The sequence below is a fragment of the Coregonus lavaretus genome (assembly GCF_964263955.1).
Source record: "Coregonus lavaretus genome assembly, chromosome: 15".
NCBI classification, from domain to species: Eukaryota; Metazoa; Chordata; class Actinopteri; order Salmoniformes; family Salmonidae; genus Coregonus; species Coregonus lavaretus.
Window position 1 is genome coordinate 17,749,872 of NC_140002.1, and position 19,271 is coordinate 17,769,142.

At 44.4% G+C, this 19,271-nt stretch overlaps 1 protein-coding gene across 1 annotated transcript in view; it reads left to right on the forward strand.

Annotated features, from left to right (window-relative positions):
* The window catches only part of LOC311142740 (rho GTPase-activating protein 32-like), a 247,376-nt gene that overhangs the window by 220,454 nt on the left and 7,651 nt on the right, over positions 1-19,271 (forward strand). The window contains exons 14-20 of the mRNA XM_084178401.1: positions 6,138-6,287; positions 12,605-12,707; positions 14,188-14,332; positions 16,597-16,679; positions 17,042-17,149; positions 17,422-17,567; positions 17,872-18,073. Coding sequence (XP_084034527.1) covers positions 6,138-6,287; positions 12,605-12,707; positions 14,188-14,332; positions 16,597-16,679; positions 17,042-17,149; positions 17,422-17,567; positions 17,872-18,073 — 937 coding nt within the window. The remainder of the gene's footprint in view (positions 1-6,137; positions 6,288-12,604; positions 12,708-14,187; positions 14,333-16,596; positions 16,680-17,041; positions 17,150-17,421; positions 17,568-17,871; positions 18,074-19,271) is intronic.

The window sequence follows — 19,271 nt, forward strand, 5'->3', positions numbered from 1 at the left end:
ATTTCTCAGGCAGAAATGTAGATACAAATAATGAAATCCTGTTCCCCAAACAAGTGCAAGAACCACAGAGTCAAGAATAGGTTAAATATACAAATAAAATCAATTAAAAACAATAGCACATCAACATAAAAACATATAAACATAAAGCTGGAGCCTGAGGACAGTGTGTCCAAAAGCACAACATCACTATTAATCATAAAACACCTCAAGTTATTTGAAATTCTGAGGACAAACAACACACAAACACACAATGCCTCAGTGATTCACAGAAGTATATCACAGATCACAGAACTATATCAGGGTGTCTCATGCAGCACTTTAAGTGGGGTTGCATAGTTTATTTGACTCCTGATACCTGGCATCTTTTAGCTTTCACCAGCGCATCAATATCAGGCGTCCCATCCTGAGTGGCAGCCAACTTCAGGATGTGATTCAAGTGCTTGTGCGTGAGCCTTGAGCGCAGCTTTGTTTTATTCATGACGTTATCCATCTTTAATGACTGGCAACACAAAGCCTCCTGGTGCAAAATACAGTGAAAAGTCCAAAAATCACGTCCTCCATTTGCAGATTGCACTTTCTCTCTGAACTTTGTCACAACGCCTGCTTTTTTCCCGATAATTGAGGGCGCACCATCTGTAGCCAGGCTGACAGCGCGGGACCAGTCCACTCCGACCCTGTCCAGCGCGCCGACGAGTGCAGTGAAAATATCAGCTGCTGTCGTTGTATCTGTCATCGGCACCAACTCCACGAACTCCTCGGTGACGGTCAATGTGTCATCAACTCCGCGGATGAAAATGGCCAGTTGTGCAACATCTGTAATGTCCGTGCTTTCATCAATTGCAACCGAAAACGCAATAAATGACTTTACTTTTTGCTTCAACTGGCTGTCCAAATCCACTGAAAGATCGGAAATCCTGTCTGCAACTGTGTTTCTTGTCAGGCTGATATTTGCAAAAGCCTGGTGCTTTTCAGGGCACACAATCTCTGCTGCATTCATCATGCATGTTTTTACAAATTCACCCTCACTAAATGGTTTTGAAGCCACTGCGATTTCATTAGCAATGAGGTAGCTAGCTTTCACTGCAGCGTCACTGATGTCTCGGGTGTGAGTAAACACAGACTGCTGTTTCTTCAGACCCACCAACAGTTCATTCACCTTCTCTCTTCTCCGCTGTCCTTGAAAGTTGTCATATTTGTCGGCATGAAGACTCACATAGTGGCGACGAAGGTTATATTCTTTCAGCACTGCAACATGCTGTGAACACACCAAACATACAGCTTTCCCATTCAATTCCGTGAATAAATAGAAGGATGACAATTTTTCTTGGAACACTGCACTCTGCGTCCACTTTTCTCTTTTTTGACAGAGACATATTGGGGCAATGAGGGTGCCAAAGCACATAATGTTAAAAGTAGAAGCCGTAATAAATATCGCGGGCAAAACAAAGTAGCTCATCCGGACTGGCTGCACTTGCTTGACCTATTTGCTCTGCCCCGGTATAAACAGTTTGCTTGCTTAACTCAATTGCTATTGCGCCATCCAGTGGACACAATTGGAACAGCAGTTTCTTTTATTGAAAAATTGCAGCTCATTTTTATACTTTACAAAATCATCTCGCGGGCCGGATTAAACCCGTTTGCGGGCCTGATCCGGCCCGCGGGCCGGACGTGTGACACCCCTGCTCTAAGAGCTTTGCACATCTGGATTGTACAATATTAGCACATTATTCTTTTTACAATTCTTCAAGCTTTGTCAAGTTGGTTTTTGATCATTGCTAGACAGACATTTTCAAGTCTTGCCATAGATTTTCAAGACAATTTAACTCAAAACTGTAACTAGGCCGCTCAGGAACATTCAATATAGTCTTGATAAGCAACTCCAGTGTATATTTGGCCTTGTGTTTTTTGTTATTGTCCTGCTGAAAGGTGAATTAATCTCCCAGTGCCTGTTGGAAAGCAGACTGAAACAGGTTTTCCTCTAGGAATTTGCCTGTGCTTTGCTCTATTCCGTTTATTTTTATCCCCAAAAAACTCCCTAGTCCTTGCTGATGACAAGCATACCCAGTACATGATGCAGCCACCACCATGCTTGAAAATATGAATGGTACTAAGTGACGTGTTGGATTTGCCCCAAATACACTGCTCAAAAAAATAAAGGGAACACTAAAATAACACATCCTAGATCTGAATGAATGAAATAATCTTATTAAATACTTTTTTCTTTACATAGTTGAATGTGCTGACAACAAAATCACACAGAAATTATCAATGGAAATCAAATTTATCAACCCATGGAGGTCTGGATTTGGAGTCACCCTCAAAATTAAAGCGAAAACCACACTACAGGCTGATCCAACTTTGATGTAATGTCCTTAAAACAAGTCAAAATGAGGCTCAGTAGTGTGTGTGGCCTCCACGTGCCTGTATGACCTCCCTACAACGCCTGGGCATGCTCCTGATGAGGTGGCGGATGGTCTCCTGAGGGATCTCCTCCCAGACCTGGACTAAAGCATCCGTCAACTCCTGGACAGTCTGTGGTGCAACGTGGCGTTGGTGGATGGAGCGAGACATGATGTCCCAGATGTGCTCAATTGGATTCAGGTCTGGGGAATGGGCGGTCTAGTCCATAGCATCAATGCCTTCCTCTTGCAGGAACTGCTGACACACTCCAGCCACATGAGGTCTAGCATTGTCTTGCATTAGGAGGAACCCAGGGCCAACCGCACCAGCATATGGTCTCACAAGGGGTCTGAGGATCTCATCTCGGTACCTAATGGCAGTCAGGCTACCTCTGGCGAGCACATGGAGGGCTGTGCGGCCCCCCAAAGAAATGCCACCCCACACCATGACTGACCCACCACCAAACCGGTCATGCTGGAGGATGTTGCAGGCAGCAGAACGTTCTCCACGGCGTCTCCAGACTCTGTCACGTCTGTCACATGTGCTCAGTGTGAACCTGCTTTCATCTGTGAAGAGCACAGGGCGCCAGTGGCGAATTTGCCAATCTTGGTGTTCTCTGGCAAATGCCAAACGTCCTGCACGGTGTTGGGCTGTAAGCACAACCCCCACCTGTGGACGTCGGGCCCTCATACCACCCTCATGGAGTCTGTTTCTGACCGTTTGAGCAGACACATGCACATTTGTGGCCTGCTGGAGGTCATTTTGCAGGGCTCTGGCAGTGCTCCTCCTGCTCCTCCTTGCACAAAGGCGGAGGTAGCGGTCCTGCTGCTGGGTTGTTGCCGTCCTACGGCCTCCTCCATGTCTCCTGATGTACTGGCCTGTCTCCTGGTAGCGCCTCCATGCTCTGGACACTACGCTGACACACAGCAAACCTTCTTGCCACAGCTCGCATTGATGTGCCGTCCTGGATGAGCTGCACTACCTGAGCCACTTGTGTGGGTTGTAGACTCCGTCTCATGCTACCACTAGAGTGAAAGCACCACCAGCATTCAAAAGTGACCAAAACATCAGCCAGGAAGCATAGGAACTGAGAAGTGGTCTGTGGTCACCACCTGCAGAACCACTTCTTTATTGGGGGTGTCTTGCTAATTGCCTATAATTTCCACCTGTTGTCTATTCCATTTGCACAACAGCATGTGAAATGTATTGTCAATCAGTGTTGCTTCCTAAGTGGACAGTTTGATTTCACAGAAGTGTGATTGACTTGGAGTTACATTGTGTTGTTTAAGTGTTCCCTTTATTTTTTTGAGCAGTGTATAATGCTTTGTATTCAGGACATAAAGGTAATTTCTTTGGCAAATCTTTTCGCAATTTTACTTTAGTGCCTTATTGCAACCAGGATGCATGTCGTCCGGGTTAGGGGAGGGTTTGGCCGGGGGGCTTTATTTGGCTCATTGCGCTCTAGTGACTCCTTGTGGCAGGCCTGGTGCCTGCAGGCTGACTTCGGCCGTCAGTTGAACAGTGTTTCCTCCGACACATTGGTGCAGCTGGCTTCCGGGTTAAGCGAGCGGGTGTAAAGAAGCGTGGCTTGGTGGGTCATGTTTCGGAGTACGCATGACTCGACCTTCGCCTCTCCCGAGCCCGTTGGGGAGTTAAAGCGATGAGACAAGATCGTAATCACGAAATTGGGGAGAAAAAGGGGGTAAAAAAAAAAAAAGATATATATTTAACTTCTCCATGCTCAAAGGATTATTCAATGTCTGCTTTATTTTATTTTTCTACCCATCTACCAATAGGTGCCCTTCTTTGTGAAGCATTGGAAAACTTCCCTGGTCTTTGTGGTTGAATCTGTGTTTGAAATTCATTGCTGGAATGAGGGACCTTACAGATAATTTTATGTGTGGGGTACAGAGATGAGGTAGTCATTAAAAAATCATGTTAAACACTATTTTTTACTCCTGAACTTATGTAGGCTTGCCATAACAAAGGGGTTGAATACTTATTTACTTAATTTTCTATTAATTTGAAAACAATTCAAAAAACATCATTCCACATTGACATTATGGAGTATTGTATGTAGGTAGGCCAGTTAATAAAAGTCTCTATATAATCCATTTTAAATTCAGGCTGTAACACAAAAAAAATGTGGAAGAAGTCAAGGGTTGTGAATACTTTCTGAAGGCACTGTATACATCTGAGAGTTGCAGTGACGCTTTACCCAACCCTGTGAGATAGTTTACCATATGGTTTCCATCTTGTAGGCTTTCGCCAAAGATGGCTTAAACAATGAGCTCGTCATTGTCCCACAGTCAGTTTGATTTTCCAAATAGCGTCTCTGGAATTGGCCCTTCACTGTCAGCAGAGTTGACATTGAGCAGAGCAGTCTTCAGACAACTCTGGAAAGTCTTTCTTGCCTTGCAGGCTTGCGTTCCCATCGGCTTCTGTTGATGTGGGTTCCTAAATAACAGTGACAGCCGGTGTAAGCTGATACAATTGCTTCGTCAGCCCCCACATGATATGCAAAGCCCTTTTGATGCCTCAACAGTTGGTAACAAAGCTGCCTCAGCAGTTTGTGGTGGGATACAGCACCAAGGAATTTATATCTTTCTCATAGGGGAAATCCTAGCTCCAATTAGCTGAAAATGGAGCAATGCATGATGGTTCATGATTTAGAAGCAGTGTCCTTCTTGTAAATTGTACTCAATATAAACACAAGTGAAAGTACTTTCGGCTATTTATCTGTGGTGAAGAGAGTGGAGTCACTCAGAAAATGTGTCCCTGGAATAGGGTAGCGTATTTTGTTTGTAGTCTGTAGAGCAGGGTTGCCCAATTCCAGTCCTGGAGGGCCAAAACACTTCTGGTTTTAATCCTCTCCCTCTAAACAGGGACTGATTTAAGACCTTGGACACCAGGTGTGTGCGATTAACTACCACGTAGAAAAATAAACAAGTGTTTTGGCCCTCCAGGACTGGAATTGGGCAGCCCTGCTGTAGAGGGAATGTTGATTCCCCTGCAATGTGTCGGACAATGCAGCCGGCTTATTTCTGCTCCGTTGGAGAATGGCTCTTCACTTTTTCAGGGGAAATTTGGCTCTGGGATCTACAATTTGCAGTGGAGGATTTGTGAACAAAAGTTTGCGTGCATTCCAACTCCATTGTTCTCTCCGAAAGCTGAGGTTTTTCACTTGATAGCTTTTCCAAATTTTTCCTAATGGAGAAAACAACTGGGCCCATACTTTGAAAGGCTTAGACCTTTTTCCAGACCCATTGTCTTGAATGAGGGGTTTTGGTTTTAGTCTTTCATATTGAGGGGGTGGGTGATTCTGGTGTTGGATGTGGAGGATGCCTTTGCAGTTGCCTTGGAATTAAATTGAGGAGTGAAGCTGGGGTCATACAGTCTCAAGAAATCTAATCTTCCTATGGTGTAAAAAAATGGCTGGCATTAGAAGAAAAAAAATGGTTCTTTACTGGGAATGGCTTATTCACACACATCTCTGGTCTGTTATGTTTCCATTGAACCTTGGATTGAAAATGCAGCATAACCTAGGATTGAAAATAAGCAATCTAATGAAAGCAAGGTCTTGCAGCTCACCTTACTGGTATGCATGCATCACTTTGCCAGCTCACCATTTTAAATGCGTTATTTCATGTTACATGGACGGTCAACACCAGCTGAACACGTGAGTGTGTATTAAACATATTGTGTGTGTGTGTGTGTGTCTCTCTCTTTCCTGGCAGTGTCTAAGAAGCACGGGAAGCTGATCACGTTCCTGCGCACTTTCATGAAGTCCAGGCCCACCAAACAGAAGCTGAAGCAGCGGGGTATCCTCCGGGAGAGGGTGTTTGGCTGTGACCTGGGGGAGCACCTCCTCAACTCGTGCCACGATGGTGAGACTCTCTCCCTTTCTCTCTCTCTCACAAACACACAGGTACATTATATCTCTGACACATAAATACAGAAGTTATTGAGCTTTGACCTCAACTGTGGTATTGAAGGCTTGAAACGCACACATGCAAACACTAAAATACTGAGAGGTATTCTCAGTTCTCAGGATTAACGGTCGCCCTTCTTTGTGCATGATGGTCACTCTCACTATGGTACAAGGGTCCGACTAGTCGCCACCTAACAGTGGCTGTATAGCAGGGCTCGGCTCAACTCCTGTAGAAGCTAGAGCAGGGTTGGGCTGTTGTTGACTCACCCCCTACAGCTTTACGGGCCGGGCATGCAGAATGAACCTGACCACCCTTGGCGCCCTGGGAGGGTTGCCACGGTGACTGTGGCAACTTAAAGAGGGTGTAAAGGTCAGGTCAGCGGCGTGGTTATAGGGAGATTTTTCCTCTCCACTGATCTGGAGCCAGAGGGATCTGGCAACACATGCTTTGTTTGCCCCCAAATCCATCCTGAGCTGTCTGTTCTGTCTGCCTGCTCCACCACTACTACCACCCAAACAACCTCCTTTCCCTCCATTACCCTCCCTCTTCTGCTCTGTTCAAATGGGCTCCCACCACAGTGCTGTAAAGCTGCATTACATTGGCCTTATTTTGGACAGGTGTTTGCGAAAGTGAAACCTCTCTTACACACACACCATTAGCCTCCCCCTGCCTCACATCTTCCTCTCTGACAAGAGGTTTCAACTCGCTATTTGCATTTGATGTTTGCTCCAACAGAATCGGTCTAACGGACACCAAAACACATTGAGACAATATTTTACTGTAATAGAGGACAAGTTAACTTTTCTAACGATACCCTTTTTATGTCTCAACTACTTAAATTGTGCATAGAGCAGACACTACTAAAACGAGAGTATCAATGAAAATTGATTTTGGAAAATGTATGCTCCATTTGTCGTGCACGGCATTGGGGTACCATGTATCGCTAGCAGCACTTTGTGTTTTATAAATGTGCAATAACCATAAAGCACAATTTTATAAGGAATTGGCAACTCGTTCTCATTCTGAGAAATAAGGTAGGCCACTTGATTTCAACACCTGAACAAAGTGGACAGGCTAACATGCTTTTCAAACAGTTAGAGACAAGGGTGTGTTAATAACAATTCAACTGTTCAATCTTGTTATCTAGCAAATAGATCCAAGTTGGCTAAACTTGAAATATAAAGATTACCTGGCTAATCACTAGCATGTGGACTTGAGCGATTGTTGATGAGACCTGTGTTCATTAGTTAGTCATTATTATTGAATGTGCATTATGCATGGTTCTAGTTAAATTTGTAACAAAAAGGCATTTTCATAAACAGATTTGAAAGCCAGATCATTGATTATTGCACACAAAAAAAGCAGGTTAAACTATTTTTTATAAAATAATTACATTCATAGTGGGTCTTATGGTTGTGGAAGGCTTATATTTAGCCAAGGTATAACTTCACAAGCCCTGAATTCATTTGATTATTGCTGACTGTTTGAAATGCAGTGTATTTGACCTTTAGTTGTACAACAATGCTTATTCAGAGAAAACATTTAAAAAATTGAGATATATATATATATATATTTATATAAAAAAAAAAACTAAAAAAAACAAGATATGATTTTTAGGCCATATCACCCAGCCCTAGCCACATGTCGCAAGGATCTGTACACAATTCCTGGAAGCTGAAAATGTCCCAGTTCTTCCATGGCCTGCATACTCACCAGACATGTCACCCATTGAGCATCTTTGGGATGCTCTGGATCGATGTGTACGACAGCGTGTTCCAGTTCCCGCCAATATCCAGCAACTTTGGATAGCCATTGAAGATGAGTGGGAAAACATTCCACAGGCCACAATCAACAGACTGATCAATTCTATGTGAAGGAGATGTCGCGCTGAATGAGGCAAATGGTGGTCACACCAGATACTGACTGGTTTTCTGATACACAACCCTCACTTTTTCTAAGGTATCTGTGACCAACAGATGCATATCTGTATTCCCAGTCATGTGAAATCTATAGATTTAGGGCCTAATGAATTTATTTCAATGTACTGTTTTCCTTGAATGAAATTTTTGCATGTTGCGTTTATATTTTTGTTCAGTGTAGGAAATGGAATGATTGTAATTGATGGGTTTATGTTAGGTTTATGCTGTGTATAATATATAGCCCATATTCAGCTTATATTTGAATGGCAGTGGTTTTAGATGCCACTCTGTCTTTGTGAATGAAGAGAGTCAGACACTGTCTTTCTTCACTGTTGGAAACCTGTCGGCAAATCACATGCCTTGAGTTGTCCTCGTTATTAGTGCACGTGCAGTGTTTGTGTGTGCACACATCTGTCATGTGAGAAGGGAGATGAGACTTAAGAGTACTCTTATGACAGACAGTCAGTCAGAGCCTTCTGAATGGAGATAAATGTCAAATGACACAACCATACTTCACCTTTCAAACTGGAGCAGAGCAGCGCTCCCCAACAACAACGTGATAGGGGATGACACCAGGAATAGATAACATGACATCACTGCACAGCTCCGGAGATGATATCTGTCCTAACTTTATGGATCAGCCTCAGTGTCTGTCTGTTTGAGCAGCACAGCTTTGATACCAAGCTGGCAAATATCTTGTTTGGGTGTCACATAAATGCAGGCCTAGCAGCCCCCTCCAGTACTCCCTGTTCCCCCATGACTGCGTGGCCAAGCACGCCTCCAACTCAATCATTTGCAGACGACACAACAGTAGTAGGCTTGATTGCAAACAATGACGAGACAGCCTACAGGGAGGAGGTGAGGGCTCTGGGAGTGTGGTACCAGGAAAATAACCTCTCACTCAACGTCAACAAAACAAAGGAGATGATCGTGGACTTCAGGAAACAGCAGAAGGAGCACCCCCCTATCCACATCGACGGGACCACAGTGGAGAAGGTAGAAAGCTTAAAGTTCCTCGGCGTACACATCACTGACAAACTGAAATGGTCCAACAGCGAAATTTGGCGCAACAGCGAAATTTGGCTTGGCACCTAAAACCCTCAACTTTTACAGACACACAATTGAGAGCATCCTGTTGGGCTGTATCACCGCCTGATACGGCAACTGCACTGCCCGCAATCAGACTAATAAATAGCCTTCACTAGCACATTAGAGGTTGCTGCCTATATTCATAGATTAAAAATCACAGGCCACTGTAATAAATGGAACACCAATCACTTTAATAATAATGTTTACATATCTTGCATTATTCATCTCATATGTATATACTCTATTCTACTGTATCTTAGTCTATGCCGTTCTGACATTGCTTGTCCATATATTTAATTATACAGTACCAGTCAAAAGTTTGGACACACCTACTCATTCAAGGGTTTTTCTTTATTGATGACAGCTTTGCACACTCTTGGCATTCTCTCAACCAACTTCATGAGGTAGTCACCTGGAATGCATTTCAATTAACAGGTGTGCCTTGTTAAAAGTTCATTTGTGGAATTTCTTTCCTTCTTAATGCGTTTCAGCCAATCAGTTGTGTTGTGACAAGGTAGGGGGGGTATACAGAAGATAGCCCTGTTTGGTAAAAGACCAAGTCCATATTATGGCAAGAACAGCTCAAATAAGCAAAGCGAAACGACAGTCCATTACTTTAAGACATGAAGATCAGTCAATCCGGAACATTTCAAGAACTTTGAAAGCTTCTTCAAGTGCAGTCGCAAAAACATCAACCGCTATGATGAAACTGGCTCTCATGAGGACCGCCACAGGAATGGAAGACCCAGAGTTACCCCAGTTCATTAGAGTTACCAGCCTCAGAAATTGCAGCCCAAATAAATGCTTCACAGAGTTCAAGTAACAGACACATCTCAACATCAACTGTTCAGAGGAGACTGTGTGAATCAGGCCTTCATGGTCTATATGCTGCAAAGAAACCACTACTAAAGGACACCAATAAGAACAAGAGACTTGCTTGGGCCAAGAAACACGAGCAATGTACATTAAACTGGTGGAAATGTGTCCTTTGGTCTGGAGTCCAAATTGGAGATTTATGGTTCCAACCGCTGTGTCTTTGTGAGATGCGGTGTGGGTGAACGGATGATCTCCGCTTGTGTATTTCCCACCGTAAAGCATGGAGGAGGTGGTGTTATGGTGTGGGGGTGCTTTGCTGGTGACACTGTCTGTGATTTATTTAGAATTCAAGGCACACTTAACCAGCATGGCTACCACAGCATTCTGCAGCGATACGCCATCCCAACTGGTTTGTGCTTAGTGGGACTATCATTTGTTTTTCAACAGGACAATGACCCAACACACCTCCAGGCTGTGTAAGGGCCATTTTACCAAGAAGGAGAGTGATGGAGTGCTGCATCAGATGACCTGGCCTCCACAATCACCCGACTTCAACCCATTTGAGATGGTTTGGGATGAGTTGGACTGCAGAGTGAAGGAAAAGCAGCCAACAAGTGCTCAGCATATGTTGGAACTCCTTCAAGACTGTTGGAAAGCATTCCTCATGAAGCTGGTTGAGAGAATGCCAAGAGTGTGCAAAGCTGTCAAGGCAAAGGGTGGCTATTTGAAGAATCTCAAATATAAAATATATTTTGTTTGGTTTAACACTTTTTTTGGTTACTACATAATTCCATATGTGTTATTTCATAGTTTTGATGTCTTCAGTGTTATTCTACAATGTTGAAAATAGTAAAAATAAAGAAAACCCCTTGAATGAGTAGGTGTGTCAACTTTTGTCTGGTATTGTATATTCTTAATTCCGTTGCTTTACTTAGATTTGGGTGTATTGGGTATATGTTGTGATATTACTTGTTAGATGTTACTGCACTGTCGGACCTAGAAACACAATCATTTCGCTACTCCCTCAATAACATCTGCTAAACACGTATGTGACCAATAACATTTGATTTGTAATAGAACTAAGATGTCATAAGCAAGCTTCGCCCTCGTGTAGATCTGTATGTGCTTAAGGTAACTCCTCAATCGTTGACTATCGTCATACATGACAATGAATTGGTGAAAGCGCATATATTAAAACATTTTTCTTCACACAAGCCAAACAAGTTACATCAATAAAGACAACACCTTAAAAGACAGAATCCTAATTGCCGAACCCATATAGTATCAGGATGGTATTGTTGATCCACTTTCACCTCCAAATGGAGTGTTTTGAACAGACTGTGGGAAGTTTAGCCTGTAGGTTCCCCCCCGGCCTTTCATGTTATGTGGAATTTGGTGGAACAGCTGCTTCCAAGAGGTTATCATTCTCTGTCAATGTACAAAATAACTTGTGTCAGGTGGGGGTGGCGAGGGAGCCCCCCTGTAAACACAGGTGCATGCACACACACAGACAGTACAAAGAGACTCACATACACATTTAGATCTTTATTGACAAACAAACTACCAAATACACACGCACACACTAGGGCCCACTGACCGGGCTCTCTTCATGCTGTGTGGATTAAAGCCCCAGCCAGGGCTCTGGATTCTGTCCAGTGCTGTCTGAGTGTGTGTGGATCATAACAGAGTGGCCAAGTAGTGTTTCTCTCTGTCTCTCTCTCATCCCCCCCTCTTTCTCTCTCTTTCTGTCTCCCTCTCCCTTTCTCATCCTCTCTTCTCTCTCTCGCCCTCTCTCTCTGCCCTCGCAGCAGGCCATGACTTGTTATCTGATGATCTTTTCCAGATAGCCACTGAGTCTACTGCTCTCTCTGCTCTGTGCTGACCACTGGCCAGAGGAAGTAACAAAGGTGAAACGGCAGGTGTTTTTTAACAAACAGCCAGTGGTGGTAGGATATTGATTTGCTATGCTACAGAGATAGGGAAGGAAGTAAGGACCGTTGTTGAATCAAGGGTTGGTCTGATGTGAGCCTGACAGGCCTTGGTCTCGGACAGCTCAAAGCTTTGCCAACTTCAACTTTCAAATTCCTGCACATTGCCATTTGAAAAGGAATGCATTTGAACTTCTTTGCATTGTATTCTCGGTACCTGTGATCAACTTGAAGAGATGCTTCACGAGACGTTGCTTTTGATCAACAGAAGTTAGTGTTTTTCTTTATCAGAGAACATAAAATAATCTCTAAATGCACAACCCCTTGTAGCTGGTGTTCCATTGAGTTAGAATATGTGCACACGCTCTTTAGAAAGGAAACGTCTATACATTATTAAAGGGTGCACATCTATTGCAGGGTTCCCGTGCACATCTATTGATTGAATTAGAGATGCCCTTTAAAGGTGTCTTTCTGTCTCTCGCTCTCACATTCTCTGACATTGAGGTGCTTGCTGCTCCAGTTCCCCAGGTACTCAAGAGCTGCACAGAGTTTATTGAGAAGCATGGCGTGGTGGACGGCATGTACCGCCTCTCTGGAATCGCCTCCAACATCCAGAAACTACGGTAAGACACACACACCCTCTGTCTCTCTCTCACACACACACACAGACTTGGCAGCGCTATCCGTTAAACATGGGTCTGCCTCATAGGGCGTTCATATAAGTAATCTCAAGTGTACACCCGCCACCAACTTCTGAGAATTTGTTCAGCCCCCGGTGCTGAGCGAAAACAAAGGTGTTATAACAACATGGACCTTGACTACCAGGTGCCATTGTACTCAATCAATATCAGTTAATGTTCAAATGAATACAACTCTCGTCACATGAAGTAAGGGGTGGTACCTAACTCCCAAAGATAATCCACGTATGCCATACATCACATAAAAATTCCATCAAAGATTACTGGCACTGTAAACAAAAAATCCCATCATATTTTCCTTAGCATGCTATATGTGGATTTACCTTTGTGTGTCGGCACTGTGGGCATCCCTCGACAACAACGTGTGTGGGTGCGTGTGGACATCCCTCGTCAACCGATTGACTGGCCATAATTTGTAGCAAAAGATGAGCCCTAACTGTTCTCTTCCCTTCACATTTTTGCACTGTTCGTTTTCACTCTGCCAACCGAGAACCCCGATGTCAGCTCACCCTGTAATTATAACATTTTGGACTGTGAAGAGGATGGAATGTTTGGCGTCTCGAAGCCAAGCGTGATGTTCTTTTTTTGTGTGTATTTATGGGGCTTTCTTTTCTTTTTTCCCCTCCTGCAATAAGTATAACCCTTACCCTGCAATAAGTATTTACATGGTTCAACTCAGGTCAGGATTGAGATTAAGGAACAGCCTCAAAATTGAAATTTCCAATTGTTAAAGATGCACTATGCAGAAATCGCTCCGCCATTTCCTGGTTGCCACAAAATCTGTTGCGTTAAATAGGAAATGTGCCCATCTGGTCTTGGCATGTGCCAACAGCTCGCAGATGCGGGTAGGCTAGTCTACATGAGGTTATTATGGATAAGAGCGAGAATATTTGTGAAATGGCAGTCAAGCATCGATCATCATGTCACCAGAATAAGACCCTCGATATTTGTTGGAAAGGAGCAAAAAGCTCATTACCTTTCACCACCCTGTGAAGTTAATCATAACTCATTTAATCTGTAGCCTAGTAAACTGCATGGTTTCCCGAGTCGTAGTGGGAGAACCACACACCATAATCATCGTGTTTACTTCGATATGATGGTTCTTATATCAATATTTGCGTATTAAATACGTTTCCACTGCCATTTCTCGCATTATTTATTTTACTGACACAAAACAATTGTCGGACTGACACCATGTCGAACGAATAAATTATCTGTCGCATTTATACAATTGTACCGAAACTACCTGTTTCCACCACAGCTGTCCTGATTATTTTATTTTTTTATATATCATGACTTTACATGCATAAAACTGGATGGAAACGTGGTTTATGTCTGTCTCTCTCAATTCTCTTTCCCTCTCGCTCTCTCTCCGTCTCTTTCTCTCCCTCCCTCCCTCCACTAGGCATGAGTTTGACTCAGAGCAGATACCCGACCTGACTAAAGACGTGTACATCCAGGACATCCACTGTGTAGGCTCCCTGTGCAAGCTCTACTTTCGTGAACTGCCCAACCCCCTGCTCACCTATCAGCTCTACGAGAAATTCTCTGTAAGGACCTTCTCTTGGCACAGTATAGGCACAGCACCCTCCCTGAGTGCACGTCTCCTCCACCCAAAATAAAAACATCACGCTTTCTCACACTAACATGTTGCTGGATGGTATTTATTAGGTTTCGCACTGTCCCGAGCTGGCGTTGAATTTCCACGTCCAAAATATACTGAACAAAAATATAAACGCAACATGCAACAATTTCTAAGATTTTACTGAGTTACATTTCAAATAAGGAAATCAGTCAATTGAAATAAATGAATTAAGCCCTAATCTATGGATTTCACATGACTGGGAATACAGATATGTATACCTTTAAAAAAAGGTAGGGGCGTGGATCAGAAAACCAGTCAGTATCTGGTGTGACCACCATTTGCCTCATGCAGTAAGACACATCTCCTTCGCATAGAGTTGATCAGGGTGTTGATTGGGGCCTGTGGAATGTTGTCCCACTCCTCTTCAATGGCTGCGCGAAGTTGCTGGATATTGGCGGAAACTGGAACACGCTGTCGTACACGCCAATCCAGAGCATCCCAAACATACTCAATGGGTGGCATGTCTGGTGAGTATGCAGGCCATGGAAGAACTGGGACATTTTCAGCTTCCAGGAATTGTGTACAGATCCTTGCGACATGGGGCTGTGTTTATCATGCTGACACGAGGTGATGGCGACGGATGAATAGCATGACAATGGGCCTCAGGATCTCGTCACGGTATTTCTGTGCATTTAAATTGCCATTGATAAAAAGCTATTGTGTTCGTTGTCCATAGCTTATACATGCCCATGCCTTAACCCCACCGCCACCATGGTGCACTCTGTTCACAACGTTGATATCAGCAAACCGCTCACCCACACAACGCCATACACCTGGGTCTGCGGTTGTGAGGCCGGTTGGACGTACTGCCAAATTCTCTAAAATGACATTGGAGGCGGCTTATGGTAGAGAAATTAACATTAAATTCTCTGGTGGACCTTACTGTAGTCAGCATGCCAATTGCACGCTCCTTCAAATCTTGAGACATCTGGGGCCTCCCGAGTGGCACAGCAGTCTAAGGCACTGCATCGCAGTGATAGAGGCGTCACTACAGACCCGGGTTCGTTCCCGGGCTGTGTCACAACCGGCCATGATCGGGAGTCCAATAGGGCGGCGTACAATTGGCCCAGCGTCGTCCGGGTTAGGGGAGGGTTTGGCTGAGGGGGCTTTACTTGGCTCATCACGCTCTAGCGACTCCTTGTGCCGGGCCAGGCGCCTGCAGGCTGACCTCGGTTGTCAGTTGAACAGTGTTTCCTCCGACACATTGGTGTGGCTGGCATCCGGGTTAAACGGGCAGGTGTTAAGAAGAGCGGTTTGGTGAGTCATGTTTCGGAGGACGCATGACTCGACCTTCGCCTCCCGAGCCCGTTGGGGAAGTGCAGCGATGAGACAAGAAATTGGGGAGAAAACGGGGTAAAAAAATTGAACATTTTAGTGTCCTTTTATTGTCTCCAGCACAAGGTGCAACTGTGTTATGATCATGCTGTTTAATCAGCTTCTTGATATGCCACACCTGTCAGGTGGATGGATTGTCTTGGCAAAGGATAAATGCTCACTAACAGGGATGTAAACAAATTAGTGCACAACATTTTAGAGAAATAATATTTCTGTGCGTATGGAACAGTTCTGGGATATTTTATTTCAGCTCATGAAACATGGGACCAACACTTTACATGTTGTGTTTATTTTTGTTCAGTGTACATTTTTCTATCTCTGTGGGGTAAGTTCAAGACCCTTTCCAGGTTCAAGTGTCACTCATCTAAAGGGTAATAAGTACTGTATTTATGAGGATGGTCTAATATAATTCCACCTTCAGTGATCTCATTCTCAATTCACCAAACACTACACTTTTGGAGGACTCATCTTGGAAACCCCATTCCAAAACCTAAGCACATGGCATCCACTTTAAACAAGTTTTACAAATAAGACAAACCACACTCTCTCCGACTTGAAATAAAAACCTTCACCAAACAAAATAGTCTGGATGTAAATGTTTGCTAGTTGCTATGGAAGAGAGGGGAAGGAAAGGGTGGAGGAGGCAGTGTTATGTCCCTTTGGCTCAGCCAAGCTTTGTGCAAGTGCCTCCTCTCTGCACCGCCCCTGGCCGAATAACTGCGTGGAGGTGTCGGGCAGTAAGCACTTCCGAACGCAGAGGCACTGACCCGTACCACTCTCTTCCCTCTCCCTCCATCCTCCCCTCCGTCTTCCTCATTCCTCTCCGTTCCACAGGAGGCAGTCTCCGCAGCTACAGATGAGGAGCGGCTCATCAAAATACATGATGTCATCCAGCAGCTGCCGCCGCCGCATTACAGGTTAGAGCAGAGCCACGCTGCCCCCTGCAGGAACTCACAGGATACAACACACAGTACTGTCTCCATAACAGGATGTCAATATATATTCTTTGCATCGGAAGGGTGTCATACATATTGTATATTATGTTATAAAAACATAATGGATGGTTATTGTATTACACTCATACAGTTTTAGAATGGTATGATCTTATACAATTAGGTCAAAAGTTATACATCTTTAGAAGTAGTCAAAGAACACCTCACCTGGTTCAGATATACACTGCTTTTATAACACTAGCGCAATACTACTGAAGCTAATGAGGCTCTATGAAGTAGAACTGGTGTAAATGAGTTGTGTGTTTCATCCCCCATCCTGTTCCCAGGACTCTGGAGTTCCTCATGAGGCACCTGTCCCATCTGGCCACCTTCAGTTACATTACCAACATGCACAGCAAGAACCTGGCCATCGTCTGGGCCCCCAACCTACTGAGGTCAGACAACTTTGTTACTATCTTGTTAAATGTTATTGTTCATATCTCACCAGTATAATCGATAGATTGAGTACATGAAGTTGCTCTGAGTAACTATAGTTGCAACTATAGTCTTGTACCGAAAATGGCTATGTTATGACTGAATTTAAGCCACAAGAAAACATCCCTTCTGCCTTTTTGTTGAAGCATGAGTCGTTGTTGAAAACCATTTGAATTTGGTTGACTTTCCCAATGGCTGATCCCCCATGTTGTTTCCCTACCGGTCTCCCCAGGTCCAAGCAGATAGAGTCGGCCTGCTTCAGCGGCACAGCAGCCTTCATGGAGGTCCGCATCCAGTCGGTGGTGGTTGAGTTCATACTGAACCATGTAGACGTCCTCTTCAGCCCCAAGCTCAGCTCACTCATACGGGAGGGAGCAGGTACGCATGCCAACCTGTTGGGAGGTAATCTATGCTCACAGTGCCATGGTGCAACTGAATCTGGAGGATTCTTTCTTATACAGGATTGTTCTTGATTCTAATTATTGCCAGTGGCATTTCTTTGTCATGTCATTTGTCATGCACAAGCAAATTGTGTGCAAGCAGAATCTACCTGACCCAAGTCTCCCCTGACCCAAAGTTTCCTTTAATTCAGAAAAAGTAGCTTACTCAGAACAACAACATTTATGCAAGTCATTTGTCTCTTCCACAAACAAAGTGTACATGATGATCATTTCTCCCCTAGGACACAACTCGTTGTCGCGGCCCAAGTCCCTGCTGGTTTCATCCCCCTCCACCAAGCTGCTGACCCTGGAGGAGGCCCAGGCCCGGACCCAGGCCCAGATCAACTCCCCCGTCACAGCCGACAGCAAGTACATTGAAGTGGGGGAGGGCCCGGCAGCCCTGCAGGGCAAGTTCCACACTGTCATCGAGTTCCCTACTGAGAGGTATGAACGTCCTGAGGCCCTGGTATCTTTCTAACAGCCGATGTTTGTCTATGAAGTATGGAAATGGAGGAAGCATAAATGAATGACGCGCTACTTAAATGGAAATGTTGTACCGTCAAACCATGAACACATAGTTATATTGTTTCATACAGTGAGGGAAAAAAGTATTTGATCCCCTGCTGATTTTGTACGTTTGCCCACTGACAAAGACATGATCAGTCTATAATTTTAATGGTAGGTTTATTTCAACAGTGAGAGACAGAATAACAACAAAAAAATCCAGAAAAATGTATGTCAAAAATGTTATGAATTGATTTGCATTTTAATTAGGGAAATAAGTATTTGACACTTCTGCAAAACATGACTTAGTACTTGGTGGCAAAACCCTTGTTGGCAATCACAGAGGTTAGACGTTTCTTGTAGTTGGCCACCAGGTTTGCACACATCTCAGGAGGGATTTTGTTCCACTCCTCTTTGCAGATCTTCTCCAAGTCATTAAGTTTTCGAGGCTGACGTTTGGCAACTCGAACCTTCAGCTCCCTCCACAGATTTTCTATGGGATTAAGGTCTGGAGACTGGCTAGGCCACTCCAGGACCTTAATGTGCTTCTTCTTGAGCCACTCCTTTGTTGCCTTGGCTGTGTGTTTTGGGTCATTGTCATGCTGGAATACCCATCCACGACCCATTTTCAATGCCCTGGCTGAGGGAAGGAGGTTCTCACCCAAGATTTGACAGTACATGGCCCCGTCCATCGTCCCTTTGATGCGGTGAAGTTGTCCTGTCCCCTTAGCAGAAAAACACCCCCAAAGCATAATGCTTCCACCTCCATGTTTGACGGTGGGGATGGTGTTCTTGGGGTCATAGGCAGCATTCCTCCTCCTCCAAACACGGCGAGTTGAGTTGATGCCCAAGAGCTCCATTTTGGTCTCATCTGACCACAACACTTTCACCCAGTTCTCCTCTGAATCGTTTAGATGTTCATTGGCAAACTTCAGACGGGCCTGTATATGTGCTTTCTTGAGCAGGGGGACCTTGCGTCCTTCACAGCGTATAGTGTTACCAATTGTTTTCTTGGTGACTATGGTCCCAGCTGCCTTGAGATCATTGACAAGATCCTCCCGTGTAGTTCTGGGCTGATTCCTCACCGTTCTCATGATCATTGCAACTCCACAAGGTGAGCTCTTGTATGGAGCCCCAG